Genomic DNA, 18465 nt, shown 5'->3' on the forward strand with positions numbered 1-18465 from the left:
AGGTAAAACGGTAAAAAACAAGGTTTTTTTATTGAAAAACAAGGCATTGTGCGTATGCATAGGGTTGTGCGTACGTATGCCCAGAAGAGTTTTCTTTAACATGTGCATACGAACACAAGGTAAAATTTTCTATTTTTGTGAACGCATGAATACGTGCGAATACCCTCAATAGAATGCACTTTCCAGCTTGTGCATACGCATGATGTTGTGCTTACGCACAATTTGTAAATTTCGTAGGGTATGTGATGAGCGGAGAATTTATACGCTTTTTGGCATTGTTTTTAGGTAGTTTTTAGTAAGTTCAAGCTACTTTTAGGGATGTTTTCATTAGTTTTTATATTAAATTCACATTTCTGGACTTTACTATGAGTTTGTGTGTTTCTCTGTGATTTCAGGTAATTTCTGACTGAAATTGAGGGACTTGAGCCAAACTCTGAAAAAGGCTGACAAAAAGGACTGCTGATGCTGTTGGAATCTGACCTCCCTATACTCGAAATGGATTTTCTGGAGCTACAAAACTCTAAATGGTGCGCTCTCAACGGCGTTGGAAAGTAGACATCCAGAGCTTTCCAGAAATACATAATAGTCCATACTTTATTCGGAAATTGACAACGTAACTTGGCGTTGAACGCCAAGTACATGCTGCTGTCTGGAGTTAAACGCCAGAAACACGTCATGATCCGGAGTTGAACGCCCAAAACACATTATAACTTGGCGTTCAACTCCAAGAAAAGCCTCAACTCGTGGATAGATCAAGCTCAGCCCAAACATACACCAAGTGGGCCCCGGAAGTGGATTTATGCATCAATTACTTACTCATGTAAACCCTAGTAGCTAGTTTAGTATAAATAAGACTTTTTACTAGTGTATTAGTAGTCTTTTGACCACGTTTCATCTTTGGTCTCAGTTTTGTTTTATTCTTCATCTTAGGAGGCCATTGAGAACGTTTTAGGGGGCTGGCCATTCGGCCATGCCTGAACCTTTCACTTATGTATTTTCAACGGTGGAGTTTCTACACACCATAGATTAAGGGTGTGGAGCTCTACTATACCTCAAGTTTCAATACAATTATTATTACTTTCTATTCAATTCTCTTTTATTCTTAGTCCAAGATATACGTTGCACAACACTTTGATGAATGTGATGATCCGTGACACTCATCATCATTCTCACCTATGAACGCGCGTGACTGACAACCACTTCCGTTCTACTTTAGGCCGGACGCATATCTCTTAGATTCCCCAACAGAATCTTCGTGGTATAAGCTAGATAGATGGCGGCATTCATGGGGATCCGGAAAGTCTAACCTTGTCCATGGTATTCCGAGTAGGATCCTGGGAATCCAGAAAGTCTAACCTTGTCTGTGGTATTCCGAGTAGGATTCCGGTATTGAATGACTGTGACGAGCTTCAAACTCCTGAAGGCTGGGCGTGATGACAAACACAAAAGAATCAATGGATTCTATTCCAACCTGATTGAGAACCGACAGATGATTAGCCGTGCCGTGACAGAGCATTTGGACCATTTTCACTGAGAGGATGGGATGTAGCTATCAACCAAGGGTGATGCCTCCAGACGATTAGCCGTGCAGTGACAGCGCATAGGACCATTTTCCCGAGAGGATTCAAAGTAGCCATTGATGATGGTGATGCCCTACATACAGCTTGCCATGGAAAGGAGTAAGGAGGATTGAAGAAAGAGTGAATAGTGAAGTAGAGTTTCAAGAGGAGCACAGCACCTCCATACACCTATCTGAAATTCCCACTATTGATTTACATAAGTATTTCTATCCCTTTTTATTTCTATTTATTATTAATTATTCAAAAATCCATAAACCAATTTAATCTGCCTAACTGAGATTTACAAGGTGACCATAGCTTGCTTCATACCAACAATCTCTGTGGAATCGACCCTTACTCGCGTAAGGTTTATTACTTGGACGACCCAGTACACTTGCTGGTTAGTTGAACGGAGTTGTGAATTCAAATAAAGCCAATTATTAAATTTCATACAAGTACAAAGAGCATGTGATCACAATTTCGTCCACCAAGTTTTTGGCGCCGTTGCCGGGGATTGTTCGAGTATGGACAACTGACGGTTCATCTTGTTGCTCAGATTAGGTAATTTTCTTTTCAAAATTTTTCAAAAAAAATGTTGTTCAAAATTTTCTTTTCTTTTTCGTTTTTCCAAAAATATTTTTGAAAAAAATTAATAAAAATACAAAAAAATCATAAAATCATAAAAACCAAAAATATTTTGTGTTCTTGTTTGAGCCTTGAGTCAATTTTTAAGTTTGGTGTCAATTGCATGTTTTTAAAATTTATGCATTATTTTTTCAAAAATCTCATGCATTCATAGTGTTCTTCATAATCTTCAAGTTGTTCTTGACAAGTCCTCTTGTTTGATCTTGATGTTTTCTTGTTTTGTGTTGTTTGTTGTTTTTCATATGCATTTTTTGTTTGTTAGAGTCCATGCATTAAAGATTTCTAAGTTTGGTGTCTTGCATGTTTTCTTTGCATCAAAAAATTTTCAAAATTATGTTCTTCATGTTCATCATGATCTTCAATGTGTTCTTGGTGTTCATCTTGACATTCATAGTGTTCTTGCATGCATCTTGTGTTTTGATCCAAAATTTTCATGTTTTGGGTCATGTTGGTATTTTTCTCTCTCCTCATTAAAAATTCAAAAAAAATATATATTTTCCTTTTTTCTCTCCAAATTTTTAAAAATTTGAGTTGACTTAGTCAAAAATTTTCAAAATTAGTTGTTTCTTACAAGTCAAGTCAAATTTTAAATTTTAAAAATCTTATCTTTTCAAAATCTTTTTCAAAAATCATTTCTTTTTTATTTTTTTTTCTATTTTTCGAAAATTTCAAAAATCTTTTTCAAAATATTTTTCAAAATCTTTTTCTTATCTTTATATCATATTTTCAAAAATTAGCTAACAATTAATGTGATTGATTCAAAAATTTGAAGTTTGTTACTTTCTTGTTAAGAAAGGTTCAATCTTTAAGTTCTAGAATCTTAACTTGTAGTTTCTTGTTAGTGAAGTAAGTAATTTCAAATTTTTGAATTAAATCTTTTTATCTTTTATCTTATCTTTTTCAAAAATTTTATCTTTTTCAAAATTTGATTTCAAAATATCTTATCTAACTTCTTATCTTCTTATCTTTTTTAAAAATTTTGATTTTAATTTCTTTTTCAACTAACTCTTTGACTTTTTGTTTGTTTCTTATATTTTTCAAAACCACCTAACTACTTTTCCCTCTCTAATTTTCGAAAATATCTCACCTCTCTTTCAAAAATTCTTTTTGTTCTAAATTTTAATTTTAATCTTATCTTATCTTTAATTTTCGAAAATTACTAATCCCTTTTTTCAAAATTATTTTCGAAATTTCCCCTCTCTTTTCTTATTCTATTTAATTATTTATTTACTAACACCTCTCTTCACCTCTCTCCATCTAAATATCCGAACCCATTCTTCTTTACTCTTCTCCCCTTTCTTCTTCTACTAACATAAAGGAATCTCTATACTGTGACATAGAGGATTCCTCTTCTTTTCTTGTTTTCTTCTCTTTCATATGAGCAGGAACAAGGACAAAAGCACTCTTGTTGAAGTTGATCCAGAACCTGAAAGGACTCTGAAAAGAAAATTAAGAGAAGCTAAGTTACAACAATCTAAAGGTAACCTTTCAGAATCATTAGAACAAGAGAAGGAGATGGCAGCCGAAAATAATAATAATGCAAGGAGAATGCTTGGTGACTTCACAAAGCCAACGTTCAAATTTGATGGAAGAAGCATCTCCATTCCTGCCATTGGAGCCAATAACTTTGAGCTGAAACCTCAGCTAGTTGCCTTAATGCAACAAAACTGCATGTTTTATGGACTTCCATCTGAAGATCCTTATCAGTTTTTAACTGAGTTCTTGCAGATCTGTGAGACTGTAAAGACGAATGGAGTTGATCCTGAAGTCTACAGACTCATGCTTTTCCCTTTTGCTGTAAGAGACAGAGCTAGAATATGGTTGGATTCACAACCCAAGGATAGCCTGGACTCCTGGGATAAGCTAGTCACTGCCTTCTTGGATAAATTCTTTCCTCCTCAAAAGCTGAGCAAGCTGAGAGTGGATGTTCAAACCTTCAAACAAAAAGATGGTGAATCCCTCTGTGAAGCTTGGGAAAGATACAAGCAGCTGACCAAAAGATGTCCATCTGACATGTTTTCAGAATGGACCATATTAGATATATTCTATTATGGCCTGTCTGAATTTTCGAAAATGTCATTGGACCATTCTGCAGGTGGATCTATTCACCTAAAGAAAACGCCTGAAGAGGCTCAGGAACTCATTGACATGGTTGCAAACAACCAATTCATGTACACTTCTGAGAGGAATTTCGTGAATAATGGGATACCTCAGAAGAAAGGAGTTCTTGAAATTGATGTTCTGAATGCCATATTGGCTCAGAACAAAGTGTTGACTCAACAGGTCAACATGATCTCTCAAAATCTGAATGGATGGCAACATGCATTCAACAGTACTAAAGAGGCAACTTCTGAAGAAGCTTATGATCCTGAGAACCCTGTCATGGTAGAGGTTAATTACATGGGTGAACCTTATGGAAACACCTATAACTCATCATGGAGAAATCATCTAAATTTCTCATGGAAGGATCAACAAAAGCCTCAACAAGGCTTTAAAAATGGTGGACGCAATAGGCTGAGCAATAGCAAGCCTTTTCCATCATCTTCTCAGCAACAGATAGAGAATTCTGAACAAAACACTTCTAATTTAGCCAATCTAGTCTCTAATCTGTCAAAAGCCACTTTCAGTTTCATGAGTGAAACAAGATCCTCCATCAGAAATCTGGAGGCACAAGTGGGCCAGCTGAGTAAGAAAGTCATTGAAACTCCTCCCAGTATTCTCCCAAGCACTACAGAAGAGAATCCAAAAGGGGAGTGCAAGGCCATTGATGTAATCAATATGGCCGAATGCACAAGGGAGGAGGACGACGAAAATCCTAGTGAGGAAGACCTCCTGGGACGTCTCTCAAGTAAGAAGGAGTTTCCTATTAAGGATCCAAAGAAATCTGAGGCTCATATAGAGACCATAGAGATTCCATTAAATCTCCTTCTGCCATTCATGAGCTCTGAAGACTATTATTCCTCTGAAGAGGATGAAGATGTGACTGGAGAGCAAGTTGCTCAATATTTAGGAGCTATCATGAAGCTGAATGCCAAGTTGTTTGGTAATGAGACTTGGGAAAGTGAACCTCCCTTGCTCATTAATGAACTAGATACCTGGATTCAGCAAACTCTACCTCAAAAGAAACAAGATCCTGGCAAGTTCTTAATACCTTGTACCATAGGCACCATGACCTTTGAAAAGGCTCTATATGATCTGGGGTCAGGGATAAATCTTATGCCACTCTCTGTAATGGAGAAGCTGGGATCATTGAGGTACAACCTGCCTTGTTCTCATTACAATTGGCAGACAAGTCATTGAGACAAGCTTATGGAATAGTAGAGGACGTGTTAGTAAAGGTTGAAGGCCTTTACATCCCTGCTGATTTCATAATCTTAGACACTAGGAAGGAAGAGGATAAATGCATTATCCTTGGAAGACCTTTCCTAGCCACAGCAGGAGCTGTGATAGATGTCAACAGAGGTGAATTAGTCCTTCAATTGAATGGGGACTACCTTGTGTTTAAGGCACATGGCCATCCCTCTGTGACATAAGAGAGTAAGCATGAAGAGCTTCTCTCAGTTCAGAGTCAAGAAGAGCCTCCACAGTCAAACTCTAAGTTTGGTGTTGGGAGGCCACAACCAAACTCTAAGTTTGGTGTTAAGATCCCATATCCAAACTCTAAGTTTGGTGTTGGGACTATACAACATTGACCTGATCACCTTTGTGGCTCCATGAGAGCCACTGTCAAGCTATTGACATTAAAGAAGCGCTTGTTAGGAGGCAACCCAATTTTATTTATCTAATTTTTATTTTATTGTTATTTTGTGTTTTATTAGGTACATGATCATGTGGAGTCACAAAAAAAATATAAAAATTAAAAATAGAATCAAAAACAGCAGAAGAAAAATCACACCCTGGAGGAAGCACAGGCTGGCATTCAACGCCAGTAAGGTGCATCTGGCTGGCGTTCAACGCCAGAACAGAGCATGAATCTGGCGCTGAACGCCAGAAACAAGCAACATTCTGGCGCTGAACGCCAGGAATGTGCCTAGAGGAAAAGCTGGAGCTGAACGCCAGTAACAAGCATGAAACTGGCGTTCAACGCCAGAAACATGTTACATGTGGGCGTTGAACGTCCAGAATGTGCACCACTCGACGTCTAAATGCCAGAATGGTGTGCAAAGGCATTTTACATGCCTATTTGGTGCAGGGATGGAATTCCTTGACACCTCAGAATCTGTGGACCCCACAGGATCACCTCAGGATCTGTGGACCCCACAGGATCCCCACCTAACATATTCCCACCTTACCTCCTAATCCTATTTCACTCTTCCCCATGTCACACTTCGCATCAACTTCAATCTCTCTTCCCAATTACCCCCTTCACCACTCACATCCATCCACTCTTCCCCAAAAACCCCACCAACCTTCAAAATTCAAAAACACTTTCCCACCCAAACCCACCCTCAAATGGCCGAACTTACCCTCCCCCATTTTCCTATATAAACCCCTCCATTCCACTTCCGTTTCACACAACACAACCCCCTCTTCTATACCTTGGCCGAAACCCACACTCCACCTTCTCCTTAATATTTTCTTCTTCTTCTTCTTCTATTCTTTCTTCTCTTGCTCGAGGGTGAGCAATATTTTAAGGTTGGTGTGGTCAAAGCATAATCTTTTTTGTTTTCCATTACCATCAATGGCACCTAAGGCCAGAGAATCCTCTAGAAAAGGAAAAGGGAAGACAAAAGCTTCCACCTCCGAGTCATGGGAGATGGAAAGATTCATCTCCAAAAGCCATCAAGACCACTTCTATGATGTTGTGGCAAAGAAGAAGGTGATCCCTGAGGTCCCTATCAAGCTCAAGAAAAATGAGTATCCAGAGATCCGACATGAGATCCAAAGAAGAGGTTGGGAAGTCCTAACCAACCCCATGCAACAAGTCGAAATCTTAATGGTTCAAGAGTTCTATGCCAATGCATGGATCACTAGGAACCATGATCAAAGTATGAACCCGAATCCAAGGAATTATATCACAATGGTTCGGGGGAAATACTTAGATTTTAGTCCGGAAAATGTGAGGTTGGCGTTTCACTTGCCCATGATGCAAGAAGATGTACGCCCTTACACTAGAAGGGTCAACTTTAATCAAAGGTTGGACCAAGTCCTTATGGACATATGTGTGGAAGGAGCTCAATGAAAGAGAGACTCCAAAGGCAAGCCAGTCCAACTAAGAAGACTGGACCTCAAGCCTATGGCTAGAGGATGGTTGGAGTTCATTCAACGCTTCATCATTCCCACTAGCAACCGATCTGAAGTTACTGTGGATCGGGCCATCATGATTCATAGCATCATGATTGGAGAGGAAGTAGAAGTTCATGAAGTCATCTCCAATGAATTCTACAAAATAGCCGAAAAGCCCTCCACCATGGCAAGGCTAACTTTTCCTCACCTTATTTGCCATCTATGTTACTCAGCTGGAGTTATCATAGAAGGAGACATCCCCATTGAAGAGGATAAGCCCATCACCAAGAAGAGGATGGAGCAAGCAAGAGAGACCCCCCACGGATCTCAAGAGATGCATGAGGAAGCTCATCATCAAGAAATCCCTGAGATGCCTCAAGGGATACACTTTCCTCCCAATAACTATTGGGAACAACTCAACACTTTCTTATAAGATTTGAGCCACAACGTGGAACAATTAAGGGCGGAACATCATGAGCACTCCATCATTCTCCATGAAATAAGAGAAGATCAAAGAGCAATGAGGGAGGAGCAACAAAGGCAAGGAAGGGACATAGAAGAGCTTAAGGACATTGTTGGTCCTTCAAGAAGAAGACGCCACTAAGGTGGATTCATTCCTTGTTCTTATTTCTTTCTGCTTTTCGGTTTTTATGTTGTGTTTATCTATGTTTTGTGTCTCTACTTCATGATCATTAGTAGTTAGTAACTATGTCTTAAAGTTATGAATAATCCCATTAATCCTTCACCTCTCTTAAATGAAAAATGTTTTAATTCAAAAGAACAAGAAGTACATGAATTTCGAATTTATCCTTGAAATTAGTTCAATTAAATTGATGTGGTGACAATACTTTTTGTTTTTTGAATGAATGCGTAAACAGTGCATATTTTTTATCTTATTGTTTATGAATGTTAAAACTGTTGGCTCTTGAAAGAATGATGAACAAAGAGAAATGTTACTGATAATCTGAAAAATCAGGAAATTGATTCTTGAAGCAAGAAAAAGCAGTGAAAGAACAAGGCTTGCGAAAAAAAAAGAGAAAAATGGTGAAAAAAATAGAAAGAAAAAGAAAAAGCAAGCAGAAAAAGCCAATAGCCCTTAAAACCAAAAGGCAAGGGTAAAAAGGATCCAAGGCTTTGAGCATCAATGGATAGGAGGGCCCAAGGAAATAAAATCCAGGCCTAAGCGGCTGAATCAAGCTGTCCCTAACCATGTGCTTGTGTCATGAAGGTCCAAGTGAAAAGCTTGAGACTGAGTGGTTAAAGTCGTGATCCAAAGCAAAAAGAGTGTGCTTAAGAGCTCTGGACACCTCTAACTGGGGACTCTAGCAAAGCTGAGTCACAATCTGAAAAGGTTCACCCAGTCATGTGTCTGTGGCATTTATGTATCCAGTGGTAATACTGGAAAACAAAGTGCTTAGGGCCACGGCCAAGACTCATAAGTAGCTGTGTTCTAAAATCAACATACTTAACTAGGAAAGTCAATAACACTATCTGAAATTCTAAGTTCCTAGAGAAGCCAATCATTCTAAACTTCAAAGGAAAACGTGAGATGCCAAAACTGTTCAGAAGCAAAAAGCTACAAGTCCCGCTCATCTAAGTAGAATTAATATTCATTGATATTTTGGAATTTATAGTATATTTTCTTCTTTATATCCTAATTGATTTTCAGTTGCTTGGGGACAAGCAACAATTTATGTTTGGTGTTGTAATGAGCGGATAATTTATACGCTTTTTGGCATTGTTTTTAGGTAGTTTTTAGTAAGTTCAAGCTACTTTTAGGGATGTTTTCATTAGTTTTTATGTTAAATTCACATTTTTGGACTTTACTATGAGTTTGTGTGTTTTTCTGTGATTTCAGGTAATTTCTGGCTGAAATTGAGGGACTTGAGCCAAACTCTGAAAAAGGCTGACAAAAAGGACTGCTGATGCTGTTGGAATCTGATCTCCCTGCACTCGAAATGAATTTTCTGGAGCTATATAACTCTAAATGGCGCGCTCTCAATGGCGTTGGAAAGTAGACATCCAGAGCTTTCCAGCAATATATAATAGTACATACTTTATTCGGAAATTGATGACGTAACTTGGCGTTGAACGCCAAGTACATGCTGCTGTCTGGAGTTAAACGCCAGAAACACGTCATGATCCGGAGTTGAACGCCCAAAACACATTATAACTTGGCGTTCAACTCCAAGAAAAGTCTCAGCTCGTGGATAGATCAAGCTCAGCCCAAACATACACCAAGTGGGCCCCGGAAGTGGATTTATGCATCAATTACTTACTCATGTAAACCCTAGTAGCTAGTATAGTATAAATAAGACTTTTTACTAGTGTATTAGTAGTCTTTTGACCACGTTTCATCTTTGGTCTCAGTTTTGTTTTATTCTCATCTTAGGAGGCCATTGAGCACGTTTTAGGGGGCTGGCCATTCGGCCATGCCTGAACCTTTCACTTATGTATTTTCAATGGTGGAGTTTCCACACACTATAGATTAAGGGTGTGGAGCTCTGCTATACCTCAAGTTTCAATACAATTATTATTACTTTCTATTCAATTCTCTTTTATTCTTAGTCCAAGATATACGTTGCACAACACTTTGATGAATGTGATGATCCGTGACACTCATCATCATTTTCACCTATGAACGCGCGTGACTGACAACCACTTCCATTCTACTTTAGGCCGGGCGCATATCTCTTAGATTCCCCAACAGAATCTTCGTGGTATAAGCTAGAAAGATGGCGGCATTCATGGGGATCCGGAAAGTCTAACCTTGTCCGTGGTATTCCGAGTAGGATCCTGGGAATCCGGAAAGTCTAACCTTGTCTGTGGTATTCCGAGTAGGATTCCGGTATTGAATGACTGTGACGAGCTTCAAACTCCTGAAGGCTGGGCGTGATGACAAACGCAAAAGAATCAATGGATTCTATTCCAACCTGATTGAGAACCGACAGATGATTAGCCGTGCCGTGACAGAGCATTTGGACCATTTTCACTGAGAGGATGGGATGTAGCTATCAACCAAGGGTGATGCCTCCAGACGATTAGCCGTGCAGTGACAGCACATAGGACCATTTTCCCGAGAGGATTAAAAGTAGCCATTGATGATGGTGATGCCCTACATACAGCTTTCCATGGAAAGGAGTAAGGAGGATTGAAGAAAGAGTGAATAGTGAAGTAGAGTTTCAAGAGGAGCACAGCACCTCGAAACACCTATCTAAAATTCCCACTATTGATTTACATAAGTATTTCTATCCCTTTTTATTTCTATTTATTATTAATTATTCAAAAATCCATAAACCAATTTAATCTGCCTAACTGAGATTTACAAGGTGACCATAGCTTGCTTCATACCAACAATCTCTGTGGGATCGACCCTTACTCGCGTAAGGTTTATTACTTGGACGACCCAGTACACTTGCTGGTTAGTTGAACGGAGTTGTGAATTCAAATAAAGCCAATTATTAAATTTCATACAAGTACAAAGAGCATGTGATCACAATTTCGTCCACCAGTATGCGTGTGCAACAGAGTATGCGAACGCTCTCAGCAGTAGGCATATCCCTGTGTGTACGTGCGCACCAGAGTGTGGGTATGCACGTTTTCTAAAAATTACAAGGTGTGTATGTGCACACAAATGTGCGTACGCACAAGTGAAAACATGGCCCCTGCTCAGAGCACGCGCACAACAGTGTGCGTGGGCACGCAAACCAGAATTTACAATTTCTACAACATCACAGAATTCAGATTTTTGACACCAACTTCCAACGATCATATCTTTCTCTACAAAATTCCAATTTTTACAAAAATCTATACCATTTTAAAGCTCTTTAAATTATATTTAATTTGATACAAAATTCAATCAATTTCAAAAACTGTAGCTCAAGATATGATCCGCCAAAGTTGGCCCAAAATTCGTTTTTACCCAAAATCTTTAAACCTCAAATTTTACCAAAACTCTCAATTCAAAACCAAACTACTCACGACCCAAACAATACCAAAACAATACAAAAGTCCACACGATTCATTTCTCAACTCAACCATCAATAACATTCCAATTACATTATTCCACACCATCAAAATCATTATTCATCAATATCTAAATTCAACCTAAATCACATCAAAGCTCCTAAATTCCATCATTATTCAACTATACAACATCCAACCTTTAATATCCTAACTTATCAACTCCTTCAACACTTATCAATCCAAGCCTAAATTTATCATCAACAATACTCATAGTCATCATCAATCAAAATCAACACCAATACTCATTATATTATCATCATAATCATACTCCCCCACCTACAACTCACTCAACATTCATCATAATTCATATACTACACATTCCAAAAACTCCATATCATCATTATCATCATCAAATATATAATCACATACAATAAATCATACACTCACATCATTCAATCCTATCTTAAAGGCCACTAGCCTAAATTTCATGAAATATTACACATTACATAAAAGAAACCGAAACCATACCTTGGCCGATTCCCACACAACTCAAAACATCAAGCTCCAAAACCATCAAGCTCACTCCAACAAACACCAAACCTCAATCTAACATCATATAACATACCAACATCAAATCTAAGGGTTACAAAATAACTAAACACAAGGGTTTAGTGAAACCTTACCTTACCCATCGGTATTAGGAGCAAAATCTAACAATACTCCAATGCTAGATCACCGCTAAACACCAAAAAAACACAAAGAAACTCAAAAATCCAAAGTCATTTTCGAGTTTTGGGCTAGGACAGAAAACTAGAGCTAGAGAAAGAGTTTTTTACAAATAAAACTTAGCTAGAAATGATGGGCTCGGTGAGATCAATGCATGACTGCAAACCGCTCGTCAATTGAAACTCTGTAGCTCAAGTTATAAGCGAAACAAGATGAAAGTTAATAGTAAACCCTCTCCTCTTTTCTCTCATCTCAACAGCGCTTCTTTTCTTATTTGTGGATGGAAATGAGCTGAATTGGCTCTTAAGTGAGGTATATATATATTTGGCTTGGGCCCAACTTGGACCCAGTCTAACCCGTTAGCATTTTAGGTTTGTTTAGACCACTTTGGGATAAAACCTTTAAAATTAGTGCCTAGTTTTCAATTTTAAATTAGTTTTGTTCTTTCAAAAGAATAAATTCAATTTTCAAAATCTTATTTTTCTCAATACGCGGTACCAGTCATATTAGAGCCAATACTACCAGCTTAAGTGTCGGTACGCATTTTTACAAAAATTTTTCATAAAAGATACATTTTCCAACTCAGAAAAAATCATTAAATTCAAATTTCACCTTTTATTTTCAAAATACCATTTCCATATTTTGAAATCTATTCTGACAGTTAAAAATTATTATTTATTAAAGTGGTTATTTCGGTTCTTACAAATGGCCAACTGCACTGAACTGAACACCATTCATGTTCTGAATAAAATGTGATAAACATTCAATCATCAAGAAAAATATTTTTACATGCAAAAGGACTCAACTGAACACATTAACAATCAAGTGAATGAAAATTACCAAGCTCACTGAACATAACACCATTCATGTCTGAATAAAATGTGATACATATCCAATCATCAAGAAAAATATTTCTTCATACAAAATGACTCAATTGAACACTTAACAATCAAATGAATAAAAATGACCAATTCTACTCAACTGAACACCATTCATGTTCTAAATAAAACGTGATAAATAATCAATCATCAAGAAAAATATTTCTGCATGAAAAAGGACTCAACTGAACACACTAACAATCAAGTGAATAAAAGTCACCAAGCCCACTGAATAGAATACCATTCATGTTGTGAATAAAACGTGATAAACATTCAATCAACAACAAAAGCTTTTTTTGCATGCAAAAGGACTCAACTGAGCTCACTAACAATCAAGTGAATCAAAATGATCAACTCCACTGAACTGAATGAAAATAAGAACACATTTCCATTCCTATGGCCTAGTTATGCAAAAAAAAATTTATTCAGAATAAGTCGATCTACTAAATGAAGCAACTCAATCCAGTAAACCTAAAATGCAACTAGAAAAAACGCGAGATTGCGAGATTTTAAATAAACAGTAGTTTTTATCATAACTTTCGCAGTCTCTGTTGTTGTTTTCGTTTGTTTTTTCTCCTTTCTTTTGAAATTTTCTCGCGATTCTTGAGTAGAAGCAGTTTCCGCAGAGAAAACGATCGAGTTTTGAGAGATTTTGAGAGAGATTCGAAGTTCTCCAATAGTGATTTCAAAGTTGAAGAAGGAACGTTTTTTCATAATGAAGCGCGGATGAATGTTAAACGTTTTCGGGGGTTTGAGCGCGTGTAATACACGCTCATTTAACAGGATTGGATTCTTCTAGTGTTGGACCAGTTTGGATAGACTTAAATGAAAAATTATACAGATGTATAGCATGACTCTATCTAATGAAATATAAAATTATATATATTAAAAGTAATGCTATAAGACTGATATAATTTAATATTTTTTGTTAACAATTAATTATTAATATTTAAAAATATTAAATTATTAAGTTAAAATATTAGATTATTAATAAAAAATAATTATCAAGATAAATTAAAATTATTGATCCTTCAACTTTTCTCATATACTAATATGTGGTAATAGTATAGCCATGGAAAAGAGCTGTAAAAATTAGGAATGAACAAAAAAGTCGGTCACAAAATACTTGGTTTAGTCTGATTTGATCAATCAGAAAATACATCTAGATTTAGATTGTTTTTTAAGGTGTGTTTAGCTTGTAATTTTTTTGTTTTAATTTTTAAATTTTATTTTTTGTAAAATTTGTGGAAAAAAACAAGCAATGAATTTTTATTATGTTATTTTTTCTTCATAAAATCTTTAAAATAAACAATATTAAAAATAAAAATAAAAAATAAAAATACAAACTAAATACATCCTAAATTTGTTAATAAATTTATTAGATTTGACTAAATCATTTAAGATATAAATAAATATATAAAGAATTTTTTGTATAATTAAAAGTTTATTATGAAACTTTAGTATTTTAAATTTGTTATATTTTATTATAAATTTTTTTTATATTTTGAAAGATTTTGAAAATTTAGATATTATTGAGGATTTTGCATTTGATATATTATTATAAAATATATTATGTGTATATAAAAAAATAATTATTATATATTTGTGTATAAATATATGTATTTTTTAATTTATTTTTAATATATATATTACATTTTTAATGTGTACTATGTACATGTATTTGATTTTTGATAATTAATCTTTTTATAGATGTAATATAGTTGTGTGTGTGTGTGTGTATATATATATATATATATATAATTGCCAAATAGCAGACTTTAGGCTAAATTTATTAGTTGCAAAATAAGATTAACAGATTAAAAATCAAACTCATGCGAGGTTGCAAAGCTGGCGTGATGAAGCCTGTCACGCCCCTTAGTACTATCCTATATATGTGTATGTAAGCTTTCATGGGCTTATTTAGTAGGCGTCTGTTGATTCTTTTCTCTATGCACAATATTAATCAATCCACACTCCCCACCCCCACTGATGACAGCACTATTCAGCTAACTCATCCAATCCAAGAGAGGACCATTCATGCTTCTCTCTCTCTCTCTCTGATCACTTGTCACTTTTATCCTTCTTTCCCTCTTTTATCCTCCTTTCGCTATTCCTCTTTCGCTCTCTCTTCTTATCTGCATGGAGAGAGAGATATCAATGCACAGAAGCCTACCTAACTAGCATCTGCAAAATCAATTCAAAAGACATATACCTTTCCGATTCCAACTTTAATTAATCACTCTCTCTCACCACACACCACTACAAGAACAAGGAAGACATTAAACAGTTTCTATCTACCAACCAAATCACAAGAGGTAAAGTTAAGATGCTGGAAACAGTTAAATACCTGATAGGGTCGCCGGGTCCAAGCGGGTTCGGGTCCAAGTCCAACGCCGAACAAGTCACGGAAAACTCCGATCTGCGCTCACTCACGGCCATTATTACCGGTATATATTTCTATGTAATGTAATTCTTATTTAAGCCATGTATGTGTGCTTAGGTTCTCTCTCTCTCTCTCTCTCTATACATTATTAGGTGCCACGTCAGGAATAGGAGCTGAAACAGCAAGAGTTCTGGCGAAACGAGGAGCGAGGCTGGTTCTGCCAGCGCGGAGCCTGAAAGCCGCGGAAGATACAAAGGCTCGCATAGTATCGGAGTTTCCAGATGCTGACGTCATGGTTATGCCGCTCGACCTCAGTTCTCTCACTTCTGTTAGGAACTTCGTGGCTCACTTCCACTCTCTCCGTTTGCCGCTCAATCTCCTCATGTTTGTAACATGCAGACAAACTTCCCCATTTTATTTTCTCTATATTCCTTATCTCAAAAAAAGGAATGAGTCTTTCTCATCCGTGATTTTAATTTGAATAGAAACAACGCTGGCAAGTTTGCACATGAGCATGCCATCTCGGAGGATGGCCTTGAAATGACCTTCGCCACTAATTATCTAGGTAACTAATAACTAACTAACTATCTAACAATATAACTGGAATTGGAATTATATTAATTATGGATGGGCAGGTCATTTTTTGTTAACAAAGCTTTTATTGAAGACGATGATCGAGACGGCAGAGAAGACAGGGGTGCAAGGGAGGATAGTGAACGTGTCGTCGAGCATCCACGCTTGGTTTTCCGGTGATGTCATCTCATATTTAGCCTCTATTAGCCGCAACAACAAAAGGTATAATATATACGTGGGTGTTTAATTTGGTTTGAATTGAAGTTGAAGAAGCTTAGCTTAGCTTGTCCTATATGTGTTCCCCATCCAGCCATTACGACGCCACACGTGCTTATGCTCTTTCCAAGCTCGCCAACGTTTTCCACACCAACCAACTTGCTCGCAAGCTCCAGGTCTTACTCATTTAATTTAATAATGTATCGGATCTATCCATCTCAGACGTCACATTATTTGTTTGTCTTTAATTAATTAGATTTAGAATCGAATTTGCAGCAAATGGGGGCGAACGTGACAGTGAACTGTGTGCACCCGGGGATCGTGAGAACCAGACTCACTAGAGAGCGTGAGGGATTACTCACAGGTAAATAGTTGGATACAACCAAAACATTAATCATCTCCTTCACTACAGTTTCCCCCTTTTTAATATGATTTTTACTACTCCTCACTCATCCTTGGGATTCTCTTTTCCCTTTTTTAGATATAGTTTTCTTTTTGGCTTCCAAGCTCTTAAAGACCATTCCACAGGTAAAAAAACTAGTAATAGAGCCTTTTTAATTACCTTTGGTATTTTCCACTATAATTCTTGGTGAATATGAATGTAGGCAGCAGCAACATCATGTTATGTGGCGACCCACCCAAGGTTGCATAACGTGAGTGGCAAGTACTTTGCAGATTGTAACGAGGCTGTAACATCAAAGTTGGGATCCAACTCAACCCAAGCTTCAAGGTTATGGGCCGTTTCTGAATTCATGCTCACCAGGGGTCCTAAAGCTGCCTTTGACCTACTCAATCACCTTCACTTTTGATTCTCTTGCTGGGGCCAATGCAAAAAGACACAGCTATAGAATTAGGATTTTATGGTAAACAAAAAGATAAATAGGTGTAGTACAGTGTAGTTGGAGATTGAAGCCACTTTGCAACCTAAAAAAAAAGGGAAGGATTTTGTGCTCTCTTGATTTGATTAGACTCTACTGCAACTCAAGATAACAGGAAAGAATTAACTTTGCAGAGTCTTATGATCGATATTGAATTATTGATTACTATATTTTGGTTCTCATTACTTAGGGTAAACGATAGGCATACTTGTTGGTTTTATTTAGTTAAAATTTTAAGATGTATTTGCTATAGGTAGTACTAGTTAGATTGAGTAACTATGATGATTCAATGATTATATAGCTAGCTTGGATTATATATATATTAACATGGTGGACCTTAGACTATAAGGGAAAGTACTTGGAAATACATTCGATTTTTTCTGTCAATATGATGTATGTATATGGGGATGTATGTTAATTAATTGTGCTTTAATTTGTGTATCTGGGTTTGCATAGTAGTACAAACATATAAACGAGAAAGTTCCTTTGGAGTTGTTATAAATTTATAATTAAATTAAGTGGACAATAAGAACATGGGGTCGGGTATCCCCCATGTGGTGGTGGTGGTTGTTCGTGGAAGAGTATCTTTGATCTTTCTCATTTCTGCATGGGACCTACTAACATGCGCCCCGTGGAGGAGATGACAGCGTGCTTCTAAACAAATAAAATAAAATTTATCAACTTCAAATCAATTGACCAGTGTGGTATTAGTCATACTATTGGACAAATTAAGACAATAACAAATTCATAATTCACCTCTTTGTTAATAATATTTTATTTGAATCACATATGTTGAAAGTTGAAACAAATGATATACCACAGGAGTATAATAATGGCAATAGATAATGTAACAAAATACATAATTGGTTTGTTATTGAGATAGAAAACAAAATCAAGCTTATTGATTGTTTTATTTTTCTCCACTGTGAAGATAGTTTTACTCAATGGAGTGGCAGTTGTTTTTGTATTTTTTGTTTTTTTTTTTTTTGGTAGTACTAGTTTGATTAGTACTAGTACTCTTCCAATAGATAATGTTTCCCCCCTTGTAATTACCCAAAAAAAAAAATACTTCCCTCCTTTAGTGGCAGTTGTTTAAGCACTTAAAGAAAATTTTCCATAAATTATAAACCGGGCTTTATCCGTGGACTTGTACCAGTTTAGCCTTCCAAGGGAACAGGCCCATATGAATGGTCACAGTCAGGTCCAGTTACCAATGGATATTTTGATAAATGTAACATAAAAAATCCCTGTAGCGACCCGAAGAAAAAATAATTGAAAACATGTTAGCACAATTATTTGTACTTAAATAAAAACTTTAACTTATCACAAAAAAAAAACTTTAATTTAATATTTCTATAGTATTTTGAAAATAAAAAGCAAAATAATAAAATAAATTTATTGTAAGTGTTATTTTG

At 36.5% G+C, this 18465-nt stretch overlaps 1 protein-coding gene across 1 annotated transcript; it reads left to right on the forward strand.

Moving 5' to 3' along the window:
* The first annotated feature begins 14850 nt into the window (after positions 1-14850).
* Positions 14851-17437, forward strand: LOC112790742 (short-chain dehydrogenase TIC 32 A, chloroplastic). Its single transcript, XM_025833278.2, has 8 exons — positions 14851-15447; positions 15536-15767; positions 15869-15948; positions 16019-16178; positions 16267-16348; positions 16449-16536; positions 16654-16700; positions 16778-17437. Exons 1-8 carry the CDS (start codon positions 15327-15329, stop codon positions 16979-16981), a joined length of 1014 nt encoding a protein of 337 aa, XP_025689063.1. The 5' UTR covers positions 14851-15326; the 3' UTR covers positions 16982-17437.
* The last annotated feature ends 1028 nt before the right edge of the window (positions 17438-18465 follow it).

The sequence above is a fragment of the Arachis hypogaea genome, chromosome 3 (genome assembly GCF_003086295.3).
Source record: "Arachis hypogaea cultivar Tifrunner chromosome 3, arahy.Tifrunner.gnm2.J5K5, whole genome shotgun sequence".
NCBI classification, from domain to species: domain Eukaryota; kingdom Viridiplantae; phylum Streptophyta; class Magnoliopsida; order Fabales; family Fabaceae; genus Arachis; species Arachis hypogaea.